At 49.2% G+C, this 17669-nt stretch overlaps 1 protein-coding gene across 2 annotated transcripts in view; it reads right to left on the bottom strand.

The window, feature by feature from the left end:
• Positions 1 to 4508: 4508 nt before the first annotated feature.
• Positions 4509 to 17669, bottom strand: part of mdfi (MyoD family inhibitor) — a 129827-nt gene continuing 116666 nt past the window's right edge. For both annotated transcript variants that reach the window (XM_038820990.1, XM_038820991.1), the window contains 2 exons: positions 8710 to 9036; positions 4509 to 5414 (listed from right to left, as the gene is read on the bottom strand). In XM_038820990.1, coding sequence (XP_038676918.1) covers positions 5164 to 5414; positions 8710 to 9036 — 578 coding nt within the window. In that variant the 3' untranslated portion in view covers positions 4509 to 5163. The remainder of the gene's footprint in view (positions 5415 to 8709; positions 9037 to 17669) is intronic.

Genomic DNA, 17669 nt, shown 5'->3' with positions numbered 1-17669 from the left:
ACCCTTTATAGTGGATCAGCCATCTATTTTCTGTTGATGTTGGTTGAGGAAGGCCTTTTGGCCAAGACACAAGGAGATCTCGGTGCTCTTCATATAGAGTTACATAGCAGGGAAAGGCAAATGAGCCGCTAAGAAGGGAAACTTAAGGCGAAAAGGGAAGAGAGCAAAGATTCCAATCAAAAGAGGGGCATAAGAGAAATATGAAGGCCAAGGAAGGCAGCAAGGCATGAGGTGTTGGAAGAGCAACTTACAAAACGAGGGTAGAAAGGCTGAAAGATAAGCCTCTGGTAGCCCTAACCCTAACACTCCTAGAGCAGTACTGAGGGGGTGCTGCACTATTGGAGGTCAGCTGAGGCACTAAATCTAGTCTACCTTCTCAAATGGATGTAAAAGATCCAATGGCACATTTTCAAGGAAGGGCTGGAGAGTTCTCAAATATTTCAACCAACATTACTACAAACAGATGAATTGGGTTGTGGGGTTTTGCTATGTGCCCATTTGCCTGCGAGGTCTCAACTGTGACTACTCTTTATAAGCACTTGCAATAAAAACAAAATGTTGCAGTCTCTATATAGATGCAATTTTTTCTTTGCAAGATGCAGGGAAAGCTGAAAGCAAACAACAAGTAAATGAAAAGGCATCGATTAGACAATAGGAAACCGTGGGGTTTAACAGGTCGTGCAAGAAGTGAAGACTGAAGGGGATTTGGCATTTTACAATGGAACAGTTAGAGAAGGAGATGCTGCAGTGAATCTTGACTTTGATGCTGTGAGAACATAAACAGGAGGCACGTCTCACAATTGAGATGAGGAAAGTCCTAAACGGCCTTGAATATTACATAGCGCATGAAATAAGAAATGTGAGAAAAGTGAAAGGAATATTCTCCTCAAACAAAAATCTTGCAAAATATTGAACCTTAGTTCAGCAACTGTGAATATTTAGATCATAAGGTCGCACAGAGAAAGGCAAAAATATTCTGTCAAATTGGCCTCTGGAAGGAAGCGAACATAAAATCAATTCCTCTTACTGTCTCAGCCTTCTGCTTGGTTAACTGGTTAAAACGAGAGATTTATAGAAAGGGGAAAAATGTGCAGTCACTCTGTTAACATGGTAGCATTCATAGAACCAGACAATGATACAACACAGGAGTCCATTCGGCCCATTTCCACGGTGAAAATCTTTGAAAGAGCTAACCAATTAACTCCCCTGCTCCTTCCCCATTGGCATGACATTTTTTTCCCTGTGAAGGGGAGGTCTTGTCTCACCAACTTGATAGAGTTTTTCGAGGAGGTCACAAAGATGATTGATGCAGGTAGGGCAGTGGATGTTGTCTATATGGACTTCAGTAAGGCCTTTGACAAGGTCCCTCATGGCAGGCTGGTACAAAGGTGAAGTCACATGGGATCAGGGGTGAGCTGGCAAGATGGATACAGAACTGACTAGATCATAGAAGGCAGTGAGTAGCAATGGAAGGATGCGTTTCTGATTGGAGGGCTGTGGCTCGTGGTGTTCCGCAGGGATCAGTGCTGGGACCTTTGCTGTTCATAGTATACATAAATGATTTGGAGGAAAATGTAACTGGTCTAATTAGTAAGTTTGCAGACGACACAAAGGATGGTGGAATTGTGGATAGTGATGAGGACTATCAGAGGATACAGCAGGATTTAGATCATTTGGAGACTTGGGCGGAGAGATGGCAGATGGAGTTTAATCCGGACAAATGTGAGGAAATCATTTCAGAAGGTCTAATGCAGGTAAGGAATATACAGTGAATGGTAGAACCCTCAAGAGTATTGACAGTCAGAGAGATCTAGGTGTACAGGTCCACAGGTCTCTGAAAGGGGCAACACAGGTGGAAAAGGTAGTCAAGAAGGCATACAGCCTGCTTGCCTTCATTGGCCGGGGCATTGAGTATACAAATTGGCAAGTCATGTTGCAGCTGTATAGAACCTTAGTTAGGCCACACTTGGAGTATAGTGTTCAATTCTGGTCGCCACACTACCAGAAGGATGTGGAGGCTTTAGAGAGGGTGCAGAAGAGATTTACCAGGATGTTGCCTGGTATGAAGGGCATTAGCTATGAGGAGAGGTTGAATAAACTCACTGTTTATCTTTGAAAGAGCTAACCAATTAACTCCCCTGCTCCTTCCCCATTGGCATGACATTTTTTTCCCTGTGAAGGGGAGGTCTTGTCTCACCAACTTGATAGAGTTTTTCGAGGAGGTCACAAAGATGATTGATGCAGGTAGGGCAGTGGATGTTGTCTATATGGACTTCAGTAAGGCCTTTGACAAGGTCCCTCATGGCAGGCTGGTACAAAGGTGAAGTCACACGGGATCAGGGGTGAGCTGGCAAGATGGATGCATCTCACTGGATCAACGGAGGTTGAGGGGCGACCTGATAGAGGTCTACAAAATTATGAGGAGCGTAGACAGAGTGGATAGTCAGAGGCTTTTTCCCCAGGATAGAGGGGTCAATTACTAGGAGGCAATGGTTTAAGGTGTGAGGGGCAAGGTTTAGAGGAGATGTAAAAGGCAAGTTTATTACACAGAGAGTAGTGGGTACCTGGAACTCGCTGCCGGAGGAGGTGGTGGAAGCAGGGACGATAGTGACGTTTAAGGGGCATCTTGACAAATACATGAATAGGATGGGAATAGAGGGATACGGACCCCGGAAGTGCAGAAGATTTTAATTTAGACAGGCAGCATGGTCGGCACAGGCTTGGAGGGCCCAAGGGCCTGTTCCTGTGCTGTACTTTTCTTTGTTCTTTGTTCAAGTATTTATTCTATTTCCTTTTTTAAAGTTACTATAGGACGTGCCCCCTCCCCAACGCCCCCACTCCCCCTTTTCAGGAACAGGTTCCAGATCATGGCTGGAGTTCTCTGGCCGTTGCGATTCTCTCTTTCCACCGGGAGCGCACCACCGCCCCTGGGTATCCCAGCGCCGCAGGGTGGCTTCGATGGATAATCCCATTGACATGCGGCAGGAAGAAAGAATCTAGTCGCCAGCGAACAGAGCTCTGCCGAGAAACGCACGGCTGGGGGACCGGAGGACCCCACCTATAATCTTTTTAAAATTCTCATCTCCTCTCTGGTTCTTTTGGCAATTACCGTAAATTCTTCTGGTATCGCACCGCAATGTGATACAGTATTATTGTACTATTTGTTTATTCATTGCACATCAAAGTTCCTGTAAACTTGTAGTGTTCCAATGGAAACATCATCACTGAACAAGTAAATAGAGCCACTTGATCATATATGTCACACCTGCCATCAAAACATACAATCCAATGTGATTATAGTTAAGGTATCACCCACATTTCTATGAGTCTTCATCCACTGAGTAATTTATTCACAATATTTGGCATTGGGCTTCAAGTGTCCCTCGGTTTGATTCCTGTTGTATTAGTTGATCTCTTGCTGTGATTAGCCCACAATGTCCCTGGTCAGCCCAAGGGACATCAGTCTGATATTATTTAACAAACCTCTGCAGCCCATGTTCCTGGGAAGAGGGGATTGTAGGACAGGAGGAGGTTACAGGGAGGGGTGATAAAGAGAAATGGTGGGCCTGGCTGGGTCCAAACTAGCCGAAATACCCACAGCCTAATCAAACATAATCCACCGAGCAAGAACGTGCAAGGCATCAAAAATAACCCATTGAATGTCAGTATCTTCAAGAAATGAGAAAATAACACTTGAGGAATTATCACATTAAAGGTTAGAAAGGTCTCAGATCCAACCCCTGTCGCTCTGCGATCACTCATCCCACCATTAATAGTCCCCGAATAATGAATTGCCATATTGCTCAAGGGCTGAGAGGAGGAGAGAACTGGGGGAATAGTCAAGACCATTTCCCATGGCATTGCCATATCCACATCTCAAAAAACAGAAAAAGCAGGCCTCACGCCTTCATTGACGCATGTAAAAAGGGGTCTTATCCCTGTTTTGGGTGGCTGCTTTAAATGCCTGAGAAGAGGCCTGGCACCATTTGGGTTGGAGTTTTTTCAGGTGGCGTTGAGGCACAGGATGAAATAGTTTTTTTTGCATCCATTTCATGCTTGTGAAATAAGTGCGATGTGGACTAATTTCTCCTCCAAGGAACCTTAATGGCTTTAAAGAATGAACGAGACAGGTTCCTGACAACAAATGGAATCCGGAGTTACTTAAAATGCACAAGGGAATCCTGTGAATAGGGTGTGAAAGATGGTCTCATTGCCAATGTCTGCACGTCCTCCCCGTGTGTGCGTGGGTTTCCTCCGGGTGCTCCGGTTTCCTCCCACAGTCCAAAGATGTGCGGGTTAGGTGGATTGGCCATGATAAATTGCCCGTAGTGTCCTAAAAAGTAAGGTTAAGGGGGGGTTTGTTGGGTTACGGGTATAGGGTGGATACGTGGGTTTGAGTAGGGTGATCATTGCTCGGCACAACATCGAGGGCCGAAGGGCCTGTTCTGTGCTGTACTGTTCTATGTCTATGTCTATCTGGGAAACGGCCTTGCTCACATTCACCTGAGGAAGGAGCTGTGCTCCGAAAGCTCGTGTTTGAAACAAACCTGTTGGACTTTAACCTGGTGTTGTAAGACTTCTTACTGTGCTCACCCCAGTCCAACGCCGGCATCTCCACATCATGGCCTTTGTCACTGTTATTGGGAGGTGTGAGGGAGCAGGCAGCCTGAGGACTGTGGACAGGAGAAGATTGGAGCTCAAGAGGAAAACCCTCCATTGCTCACCGCCACCACAGCATGTCCCCCATGATCCCACTTTCAACCCATTTTGTGGGGCCCTGTTTCCCACAGGATGCAATGGGACTGGGATTGAGTCTGAAGCTAAGATTCAACATGGGACGTCATTGGAGGAGCATTCCAACAGGCGAAGGGGAACCATATAAACTACTCAACAAAAAAGCTTTGGATATTAAAGTGTCTGAAGAGCATAGTTTTCAAAATAATTACTGCACAAAACTTGCTGCTAAAACAAAATGAAGGAGATGCCAATAACACCATAGTCTTGTCTTGTCTTCCAGTCTTGACAGCTGTCAGTTTCAGAGTTTCAGTTCAGACTGTTCTCATCTTGAGGACACTTCCTCTAACATTTGGAGAGCCTCTGAGACTGACCATAACAAACCATTCCATTCTCATTGACGCCAGTCTGCATTCCCAGGATTCACATTTATGAGGAGAAGCAGAGGCCACAGCACTCCATGCAGATCTCCAGGCAGTCTGCTGATTCGCAACACGCATCTATAATCCCACAATCCAGATCGCACGGCAAGTCACAAGGCACACACTCCTCCGAGCCACAGCAGAAACAGCAGGAGCTGTCTGAGCTACAGGTGCCACAGGTTGCACAGTCTAGAACGATATTGCACCAGGTGAGGAACTGACAGAACAGGCAGGCCAGGATACAGTGTACACAGCAGTCTGCACAGGAGAGATGATGGAGAGAAAGAGAATTTATAGCAGATGTTCACAACTTGATTCTAACTAGTAACTAGAATAAAACTACAAGTCCTGCATGTTTCCATGTATGTGTGCTCATGTCTGACAAATATTCACCCTCATCTGGCATCTAATCAGGCTCACTGGACAGTGATCAGGATCAGGAACCCTGGCTGATTTCCCCTCTCTCTCTCTAACCCAGAGCTCACTGGACAGTGATCAGGTTCAGGAACCCTGGCTGATATCCCCCTCTCTCTCTAACCCAGAGCTCGCTGGACAGTGATCAGGAGCAGGAACCCTGGCTGATTTCCCCTCTCTCTCTCTAACCCAGAGCTCACTGGACAGTGATCAGGTTCAGGAACCCTGGCTGATATCCCCCTCTCTCTCTAACCCAGAGCTCGCTTGACAGTGATCAGGATCAGGAACCCTGGCTGATTTCCCCTCTCTCTCGAACCCAGAGCTCACTGGACAGTGATCAGGATCAGGAACCCTGGCTGATTTCCCCTCTCTCTCTAACCCAGAGCTCGCTGAACAGTGATCAGGAGCAGGAACCCTGGTTGATTTCCCCACTCTCTCTAACCCAGAGCTCACTGAACAGTGATCAGGATCAGGAACCCTGGCTGATATCCCCCCTCTCTCTCTCTAACACAGAGCTCACTGGACAGTGATCAGGAGCAGGAACCCTGGCTGATTTCCCCTCTCTCTCTCTATCTAACCCAGAGCTCACTGGACAGTGATCAGGATCAGGAACCCTGGCTGATTTCCCCTCTCTCTCCAACCCAGAGCTCGCTGGACAGTGATCAGGATCAGGAACCCTGGCTGATTTCCCCTCTCTCCAACCCAGAGCTCAGAGGACAGTGATCAGGATCAGGAACCCTGGCTGATTTCCCCTCACTTTCTCTAACCCAGAGGTCACTGGACAGTGATCAGGATCAGGAAACCTGGCTGATTTCCCCTCTCTCTCTCTCTAACCCAGGGTTCACTGGACACTGATCAGGAGCAGGAACCCTGGCTGATTTCCCCCTCTCTCTCTAACCCAGAGGTCACTGCACAGTGATCAGGATCAGGAACCCTGGCTGATTTCCCCTCTCTCTCTAACCCAGGGACCACTGGACAGTGATCAGGAGCAGGAACCCTTGCTGATTTCCCCTCTCTCTCTAACCCAGAGCTCACTGGACAGTGATCAGGAGCAGGAACCCTGGTTGATTTTCCCTCGCTCTCTAACCCAGAGCTCACTGGACAGTGATCAGGAGCAGGAACCCTGGTTGATTTTCCCTCGCTCTCTAACCCAGTGCTCACTGGACAGTGATCAGGAGCAGGAACCCTGGTTGATTTTCCCTCGCTCTCTAACCCAGAGCTCACTGGACAGTGATCAGGAGCAGGAACCCTGGTTGATTTTCCCTCGCTCTCTAACCCAGTGCTCACTGGACAGTGATCAGGAGCAGGAACCCTGGTTGATTTTCCCTCGCTCTCTAACCCAGAGCTCAGTGGACCGTAATCAGGAGCGGAACCCGGGGGCGCGATTCTTCGGTCGCCGACAGCGAAAACGGATTCGTCGAGCAGCCGGAGAATCCCCATTTCCAACAAAATCGTGATTGGCGCAGCTTTTGCGATGCTCCGCCCATCCAAGGTGTCGAACTCGCTGAGTACGGCGCGTGCTTACCGACGGCCTGAGGACGTTGCCTGAGTCCCATACCCCATGCTCTGCCCCGACCGGCCTTGTTCCCGACTGCGTCCGTCACATGTGCTGTCATCCATCGGGAACTCGGCGCTCCGGCTGCCGACTCAGTCCAGAGGTCACTGGACAGTAATCAGGATCAGGTACCCTAGTTGATATCCCCCCTCCCTCTAACCCAAAGCTCACTGGACAGTGATTAGGAGCAGGAGCAGGAACACTGGCTGATTTCCCTCTCTCTCTCTAACCCAGAGGTCACTGCACAGTGATCAGGAGCAGGAACACGGGCTGATTTCCCCTCTCTCTCTCTCTAACCCACAGGTCACTGCACAGTGATCAGGAGCAGGAACACTGGCTGATTTTCCCTCTCTCTCTAACCCAAAGCTCACTGGACAGTGATCAGGAGCAGGAACACTGGCTGATTTCCCCCTCTCTCTCTAACCCAGAGGTCACTGCACAGTGATCAGGAGCAGGAACACGGGCTGATTTCCCCTCTCTCTCTCTAACCCAGAGGTCACTGCACAGTGATCAGGAGCAGGAACACGGGCTGATTTCCCCTCTCTCTCTCTCTAACCCAGAGGTCACTGCACAGTGATCAGGAGCAGGAACCCTAGTTGATTTTTCCTCTCTCTCTAACCCAGAGGTCACTGCACAGTGATCAGGAGCAGGAACCCTAGTTGATTTTTCCTCTCTCTCTAACCCAGAGGTCACTGCACAGTGATCAGGAGCAGGAACCCTAGTTGATTTTTCCTCTCTCTCTAACCCAGAGGTCACTGCACAGTGATCAGGAGCAGGAACCCTAGTTGATTTGCCCTCTCTCTCTAACCCAGAGGTCACTGCACAGTGCTTTATTTGCAGTGGGCCTCGCTGTTTTTTCAGGTGCGCTTGTCCTATGTTGTGAGAATTAACCAATCTGAATTCACTGCAGATCATAGAATTGGATAGCACATCTCACGAGGGTCTGGGCCATATTAACCCCGTCACTAATCCAGTGGGCTGTGGTCGGCAGTAACCACCCCTCACTTACCCATCCAGGAGAGATCTGTTCCCAGCTGGATCGAGCCCAGGATCACCACGAGCAGTACTGCTCTGTGCCATAACACCAGGGCTCTCAGATAGACACTCGAAGAGGCCATGCTGGGGGTTTTCAGTTTGATGGTATTTTCTGACATTCAATTCAATTTCCGTATTTGTAACACTTAAGTTTCTTACTTCGCTCAGGTAGCTGTCGACTAAATGTTTGACAGGATGGTCCACCATGTTGGGCATCACAGCAGCTCCAGATTTTGCCTGGACATCCAAAGCCATAGACAGTCCCAAAAAGGTTTGTTGGATAATGACGAGGAACAGCATTTCTGGGTTTTTTCTTCACTTGTTTGCCTCGGCCAATACAGCCACTTCAGATAGTGCGAGCTCAAAGCCAGGGACAGGAGCCAAGAGGACCCATTTATTTAATAGGCAACAAGAAAGGACCATTCACCCCATTAAGACCATGCCATTCCAGCTATTATTTCTACTTATTAAGTCTTTCTCAATCACAGACCATCGATTTCAGAGATACAGGCGCTTCGTTCAATATGACGTACCTGAACCTACACTCACCTTCCTCTGCATCAGAAGGGATCTGAGATGCTGTGGACCTGGAACTGGATTTGCTCTTCTTGCTGCTGTGGCTGTTGATGGATGGGTAGGACTGCAGCTGACCGTGCTGCTTATCTGAGGTTAATAGCGTCAACTGCTCCACGTCACTGCCACGCATTCGGTGTCCGATTGGAGCATGGGTAACGGGGCGTCCCGATGGAGTTACAGCTTCAATGTCTGTGCTGTTTGAGTGGGCTGCCTGTCTGCTGCCATTTTGAGTTAAAGTAGGACTCCCTCCAGTATCTTCTGGTGTCAAGCATCTTGCTGTAAGTGAGGCCTTTGGTTGATCTTAGAAATAAGATTTAAAATAAAGCTTTAATCACCAGGGTTACATTTACTTGTGAGTGTCTGACAGTACAGCTTTCCCTCATACTGACCCTCCGATAGTGCAGCACTCCCTCAGTACCGACCCTCCGACAGTGCCGCACTCCCTCAGTACTGACCCTCTGACAGTGCAGCACTCCCTCAGTACTGACCCTCTGACAGTACAGCTTTCCCTCATACCGACCCTCCGACAGTGCAGCACTCCGTCAGTACTGACCCTCTGACAGTGCAGCACTCCCTCAGTACTGACCCTCTGACAGTGCAGCACTCCGTCAGTACTGACCCTCTGACAGTGCAGCACTCCCTCAGTACTGACACTCTGACAGTGCGGCACTCCCTCAGTACTGACCCTCTGACAGTGCAGCACTCCCTCAGTACTGACCCTCTGACAGTGCAGCACTCCCTCAGTACTGACCCTCTGACAGTGCAGCACTCCCTCAGTACTGACCCTCTGACAGTGCAGCACTCCCTCAGTATTGACCCTCCGACAGTGCGGCACTCCCTCAGTACTGACCCTCTGACAGTGCAGCACTCCGTCAGTACTGACCCTCTGACAGTGCAGCACTCCCTCAGTACTGACCCTCTGACAGTGCGGCACTCCCTCAGTACTGACCCTCTGACAGTGCAGCACTCCCTCAGTACTGACCCTCTGACAGTGCAGCACTCCCTCAGTACTGACCCTCTGACAGTGCAGCACTCCCTCAGTACTGACCCTCTGACAGTGCAGCACTCCGTCAGTACTGACCCTCTGACAGTGCAGCGCTCCGTCAGTACTGACCCTCTGACAGTGCAGCACTCCCTCAGTACTGACCCTCTGACAGTGCAGCACTTCCTCAGTACTGACCCTCTGACAGTGCAGCACTCCTTCAGTACTAACCCCCTGACAGTGCAGCACTTCCTCAATACTGACCATCTGACAGTGCAGCACTCCCTCAGTACTGACCCTTTGACAGTGCAGCACTCCGTCAGCACTGACCCTCTGACAGTGCAGCACTCCATCAGTACTGATCCTCTGACAGTGCAGCACTCCCTCAGTACTGACCCTCTGACAGTGCAGCACTTCCTCAGTACTGACCCTCTGACAGTGCAGCACTCCCTCAGTACTGACCCTCTGACAGTGCAGCACTCCCTCAGTACTGACCCTCTGACAGTGCAGCACTCCCTCAGTATTGACCCTCCGACAGTGCGGCACTCCCTCAGTACTGACCCTCTGACAGTGCAGCACTCCGTCAGTACTGACCCTCTGACAGTGCAGCACTCCCTCAGTACTGACCCTCTGACAGTGCGGCACTCCCTCAGTACTGACCCTCTGACAGTGCAGCACTCCCTCAATACTGACCCTCTGACAGTGCAGCACTCTCTCAGTACTGACCCTCTGACAGTGCAGCACTCCCTCAGTACTGACCCTCTGACAGTGCAGCACTCCGTCAGTACTGACCCTCTGACAGTGCAGCGCTCCGTCAGTACTGACCCTCTGACAGTGCAGCACTTCCTCAATACTGACCATCTGACAGTGCAGCACTCCCTCAGTACTGACCCTTTGACAGTGCAGCACTCCGTCAGCACTGACCCTCTGACAGTGCAGCACTCCATCAGTACTGACCCTCTGACAGTGCAGCACTCCCTCAGTACTGAACCACTGACAGTGCAGCACTTCCTCAGTACTGACCCTCTGACAGTGCAGCACTCCCTCAGTACTGATCCTCTGACAGTGCAGCACTCCCTCAGTACTGACCCTCTGACAGTGCAGCACTTCCTCAATACTGACCATCTGACAGTGCAGCACTCCCTCAGTACTGACCCTTTTACAGTGCAGCACTCCGTCAGTACTGACCCTCTGACAGTGCAGCACTCCATCAGTACTGACCCTCTGACAGTGCAGCACTCCCTCAGTACTGACCCTCTGACAGTGCAGCATTCCCTCAGTAATGACCATCTGACAGTGCAGCACTTCCTCAGTACTGACCCTCTGACAGTGCAGCACTTCCTCAGTACTGACCCTCTGACAGTGCAGCATTCCCTCAGTACTGACCCTCTGACAGTGCAGCACTCCCTCAGTACTGACCCTCTGACAGTGCAGCACTCCCTCAGTACTGACCCTCTGACAGTGCAGCACTCTCAGTACTGACCCTCTGACAGTGCAGCACTCTCTCAGTACTGACCCTCTGACAGTGCAGCACTCTCAGTACTGGCCCTCTGACAGTGCAGCACTCCCTCAGTACTGACCCTCTGAAAGTGCAGCACTACCTCAGTCCTGACCCTCTGACAGTACAGCATTCCCTCAGTACTGACCCTCTGACAGTGCAGCACTCCCTCAGTACTGACTCTGCAACAGTGCAGCACTCCCTCAGTACTGACCCTCTGACAGTGCTGCACTCCTCAATACTGACTCGCCAACAGGTGCAGCTCTCCTCAGTACTGACCCTCTGACAGTGCGGCACTCCCTCAGTACTGATTCTGACAGTACAGCACTCCCTCAGTACTGACCCTCTGACAGTGCAGCACTCTCCGCACTGACCCTCTGACAGTGCAGCACTCCCTCAGTACTGACCCTCTGACAGTGCAGCACTCCCTCAGTACTGACCCTCTGACAATGCGGCTTTCCCTCAGTACTGACCCTCTGACAGTGCAGCACTCCCTCAGTACTGACCCTCTGACAGTGCAGCACTCCCTCAGTACTGACCCTCTGACAGTGCAGCACTCTCAGTACTGGCCCTCTGACAGTGCAGCACTCCCTCAGTACTGACCCTCTGACAGTGCAGCACTCTCAGTACTGACCCTCTGACAGTGCAGCACTCTCAGTACTGACCCTCTGACAATGCAGCACTCCCTCAGTACTGACCCTCTGACAGTGCAGCACTCTCAGTACTGGCCTTCTGACAGTGCAGCACTCCCTCAGTACTGACCCTCTGACAGTGCAGCACTCCCTCAGTACTGACCCTCTGACAGTGCAGCACTCCCTCAGTACTGGCCTTCTGACAGTGCAGCACTCCCTCAGTACTGACCCTCTGACAGTGCAGCACTCCCTCAGTACTGACCCTCTGACAGTGCAGCACTCCCTCAGTACTGACCCTCTGACAGTGCAGCACTCTCTCAGTACTGCTTCAGTAATGTTGACCTCTCATATTCTGGAGTTCTGATTGAAGTCACATAGTTTTTCTTCCAGAGGGGCAGAGGATGACCCGCAGAAACAGGTCAGTAAATGCAAGGCAGGTGCGGCTGATGAGGTTTCAATTAATAAAAGCTACACGTCTGCTCTGAGCTCATGCTGCATGAATCCTGATTTAATTAATATGGCCCCGTTTTTATACAAATACACAGTATTATCTGCCCATGCTAATTTAAATATGTGCATTGGAGAGAATATAAAGACCTTGGGAAACTGAAATCAATCATCTCACTTCACATCAAGTCACTGGAGCAATTTAATTTTAACTTGTTAATTGAAGAAACATTCTGTGGATGATTCCTGTCTGAATCAATTTGCTTTGAGATGTAATGCAGCTCCCTATTTTAGTCTGGATTTGAAAACTTTATTCTAAAGTTTGAATTCTTCACTTATTCCCAGTCTGCACTTTCCTATCCCTGTATTTGTTTCTCTTCCTGGGAGTCTTTCAACTCCAAGAGTGCAAAATCGTCTTTAAAAACTTTTTTTTTAAAATAAATGTTTTTATTGGGTTTTTGAACAAAGTATATTTACCGTTATGTACGCAGAATAAGAAATATATATATATATGTACATATGTAGAAGAGAAGGGCACACCCAAACATACCCAAAAAAAAAGTAATAATAAAAAATAAAATAAAAAATAAAATAGAATAACTGGTCGGGTATTGTGCGCCAGCTCAACAGCAGCAACTCTGTACAACTGGCAAAATTATTTACAACACATAAGTAGGCAACTGTTTGTGGGGCCGGGGGGAGGGGGAGTGGGGTGTGGAGATTGGGGAGTTAGATATACATTTGGGTGCCGGAGAAACAATTACAGAGGGCAATACTTGAATGTGTTTGGTGTTGGTGTTGTCACTTGCTTCTCCCGGATGGATCGCGCTGCCGTTGTCATCTCGCGCTCACCTCCGCTTCAGCCGTATCGTCTTAAAAAAACTGAAGACGCCTCTGAGTGGTCACCTTATCATCAAAGACTAGAGCTATCGGTACAAGAATGTAAACCAGGCAATGAGGAATGTACACATCAGGCCCATTCCAATCTGAGAGGAGAGACTGATTTGCTACTCCGGGGTTCCTGTGGAAGGGAAAAGAGAAAACCCAAACCAAACAGGGCAGAGAGTTTTCCCAAACTTTAACTTTACTGTTGGCCTTTAAGATGCTAAGGGGTACAGTGAGCTGCTCCTCGTATTTTCAGCGTTCTGGATTTAGAGCATTTATATTTTATATCAATGGCCTGAAAATGAACCGGCTTTTCTGTGCTGTACTGCGGCACAGCTTAACACACAGCATTGCTGCTGGATCTTCAGCAAGCTGTAGATGTGTCAAACTGACCCTATTAGAACTATGAAAACACTTGCAAATGTCCTACTCCTTTCTTCTAAACGTCAGCTATGTTTCGAGAATCAGTTGCACAACACTGGAACACAGGAGAGGCAAATAGGGTCTGTCACTGTATAACACTGGGCTACAGTACTGGTGGGGACAGGTCTGTCACTGTATAACACTGGGGTACAGTACTGGTGGGGACGGGTCTGTCACTGTATAACACTGGGGTACAGTACTGGTGGGGACGGGTCTGTCACTGTATAACACTGGGCTACAGTACTGGTGGGGACGGGTCTGTCACTGTATAACACTGGGGTACAGTACTGGTGGGGACGGGTCTGTCACTGTATAACACTGGGCTACAGTACTGGTGGGGACAGGTCTGTCACTGTATAACACTGGGGTACAGTACTGGTGGGGACAGATCTGTCACTGTATAACACTGGGGTACAGTACTGGTGGAGATAGGTCTGTTACTGTATAACACTGGGATGCAGTACTAATGGGGACAGGTCTGTCACTGTATAACACTGGGGTACAGTACTGGTGGAGACAGGTCTGTTACTGTATAACACTGGGGTACAGTACTGGTGGAGACAGGTCTGTTACTGTATAACACTGGGATGCAGTACTAATGGGGACAGGTTTGTCACTGTATAACACTGGGATACAGTACTGGTGGAGACAGGTCTGTTACTTTAAAACACTGGGGTACAGTACTGGTGGGTATGGGTCTGTCACTGTATAACACTGTGGTACAGTACTAGTGGGGACATGTCTGTCACTGTATAACACTGTGGTACAGTACTAGTGGGGACATGTCTGTCACTGTATAACGCTGTGGTACTGTATTGGTGGGGACAAGTCTGTCACTGTATAATACTGGGGTACAGTACTAGTGGGGACATGTCTGTTACTGTATAACACTGTGGTACAGTACTAGTGGGGACATGTCTGTCACTGTATAACACTGAGGTCATAGAATCATAACATATCTACAGCATGGAGACAGGCTCTTCAGCCCAAACGTGTCCATGCCAACCAAAAACCCCATTTAAGCTAACCCCATTTGTCTGCATTTGGCCCATATCCTTCTAAACCATTCATAATTGCAAATTTGTGAGGCATTCCATATTTTTGGGGTGTCACGGTAGCACAGTGGTTAGCACTGTTGCTTCACAGCTCCAGGGTCCCAGGTTCGATTCCTGGTTTGGGTCACTGTTTGTAAGGAGTCTGCACGTTGCCCCCGTGTGTGCGTGGGTTTCCTCCGGGTGCTCCAGTTTCTTTCCACAAGTTCCGAAAGACGTGCTGTTAAGTGAATTGGACATTCTGAATTCCCCCTCAGTGTACCCCAACAGACGCCGGAGTGTGGCGACTAGTTCACAGCAACTTCATTGCAGTGTTATTGTAAGCCGACTTGTGACAATAATAAAGATTATTATTATTAAACTCTTCCTATCCATGTATCTGTCCAAATGCCTTTTAAATGTTGTCAATGGCCCTGCCTGAACCATTTCCTCCGGTAACTCATTCCACATACGTACCACCCTCTGTGTAAAAATGTAGCACCTTATGAGCGTAATTCTCCGACCCCCCGCGGGGTCGGAGAATCGCCCGGGGCCTGCGTAGATCCCGCCCCCGCTGTGGCCGGAATTCTCCACCACCCGGGAATCGCCGGAGCGGGAATCCTGCCGCGCCGGTTGGCGGGCCCCCTGCGGTGATTCTCCGGCCTGCGATTGGCCGAAGTCCCACCGCTGACAGGCCTCTCCCGCCGGCGGGAATTGGAGCACCTCTGGTGCCGGCAGGAGCAGGCGGTGCGAGCGGGCCCCGGGGGAGGCGCGGGGCGATTGGACCCGGGGGGTGCCCGCGATCGGGGCCCACCGATCGGCCGGCGGGCCAGTGCCGTGGGCGCACTCTTCTACTTCCGCCGCCGCCTCGGCCTCCACCATGGCGGAGGTGGAAGAGACCCCCCACCGCGCATGTGCCAGGATGATGTCAGGGTCGCCGCCGCTCCGGCGCATGCGCGGCCTCACGCCGGCCGGCAAAGGCCTTTCGGTCACCTTTGGGGAGGCCCGAAGCCGGAGTGGTTGGCCCCACTCCGGTACGCCGGAACCCGCCCCCCCCCCCCCCCCCCCCCCCCCCGGGGTAGGGGAGAATCCTGCCCCAGGTTCCTATTAATTCTTTCCCCTCTTAACTTAAACCTATGTCCTCTAGTTCTCGATTCCCCAACCCTGGGAAAAAGTCTGAGTGCATTCATCCTATCCATGCCTCTCATGATCTTATACGCCTCAAAAGGTCAAACCTCAGGCTCCTACGCTCCAAAGAATAAAGTCCCAGCCTGTTCAGTCTCTCCCTATAACTCAGTCCCTTGAATCCTGGTAACATCCTTGTAATTCTCTTCGGCACACTTTCCAGTTTAATAACATCTTTCCTATATCAAGACGAACAAAACTGAACACAATATTCCAGGTGCGGCCTCACCAATGTGCTGTACAACTGCAGTATAACTTCCCAACTTCTGTACTCAATGCCCTGACTATCAGGCCAGCATGCTAAAAGCCTTCTTCACTGCTCTATCTGCCTGTAACTCCAGCTTTAGAGAACCGTGCACCTGAACGCCAAGGTCCCTCTGTTCCACAATACTCCCTGAGGTCCTACCATTCAACGTGAAAGTCCTACCTTGATCTGACTTTCCAAAATGCAACACCTCACACTTATTTGTATTGAATTCCATTTGCCATTTCTCGGCCCAGTTACCCAGCTGATCAAGATCCTGCTGCAATTTTTGATAACCTTCCTCACTGTCTACAATGCCACCTGTTTTAGTGTTACCTGCAAACTTATTGATCATGGCTTGTACATTCTCATCCAAATCGTTGATATAGATAACAAACAGCAATGGGCCCAGCACTGACCCCTGAGGCACATCTCTAGATCACAGGCCTCCAGTACAATAGTTCTGTGATGCACTGGTGAGAAATACCAGTTACGTGATAGGATTGGAAGGTACAATTTGAGGCAATGATTACCGGCATGTGCTGGACTGAGCATAGCTAATTTACAGTGTGAATATGTTAAATTACAACATTGCGGGTCTCCCATGGTGCTGCTCATGGCTAGGTTGGTACCGACAGTCCAGCTGTGATGTTGAGTCGATGTGGGAGACCAATGATTTAAGTGATATCCTCCTTCAGGCCATACCTCAGATACACTCATTTGAATAAATGCACCTTGAATTAAATTTGTCAGAACTGTTTGACAGAACTTTCTGGAGATTGGTGTCTGCTTATGAATCCCTTAACTTGCATCCTTGGAAACACAAGTTCTCAAGACCAGGAAACTGGTGATAAATGATTGGCTTTCTTTAACTTTTCTATGCTTCTGATATTTTGAAGTTTAAATTTAATGTACAGGAGGGAAGCACGAGCTGCCAAAATGGTTGCACATATATTTGAATTGGCAAGACTTAAAATATTTTTTCAATGAATTTGACAATATTTGTAGCAATGATGTGGGATATCAGTTTCTTTGAACTCTCACTTTCTGGGATATCGATGCTTGTTTCTTGGTGGAACCGAATAAACGTCATATTTACGGTTATGTAATAGCTCAATGAGGCATCAGTCTGGACAAGGCCAAGATCCCAACAACATGTTTCAACTCCAATATCATGACTGGATCCCAGTGAGGTGCTACACTGAGGGATTGTTGGCTGAATGTTTGTGCCTCACTGGGGGTGGTAACAGGGACATCAGGGCTGGGATGTGAAATCGTGGGCCCTTCCCCCTTAATCACACATGGTATTTTTTCCCCTTTTCACCAAAGAGAGAGGTCCTGGTAAGATGATAAATCTCATTGTTGGCATCTGTTCATAAATATCAGAATCCCTGCCATGCAGGAGGCCATTCGGCCCATAAAGTCTTCACTGACCCTCCGAAAGAGCAACCCACTCCTTTGCCCTACCCATGTATCCTCACCGGACCTTTGGACACTAAGAGGCAATTTAACATGGCCTAATCTACCTAACCTCAACATTTTTGGACTGTGGAGGAAACTGGAACGCCCAGAGGAAACCCACACAGACACAAGGAGAGTGTGCAAA

The sequence above is a fragment of the Scyliorhinus canicula genome, chromosome 15 (assembly GCF_902713615.1).
Source record: "Scyliorhinus canicula chromosome 15, sScyCan1.1, whole genome shotgun sequence".
NCBI lineage: Eukaryota > Metazoa > Chordata > Chondrichthyes > Carcharhiniformes > Scyliorhinidae > Scyliorhinus > Scyliorhinus canicula.
The sequence above is the reverse complement of the archived record's forward strand: the minus strand, read 5'-3'. Positions and strand labels throughout refer to the sequence as shown.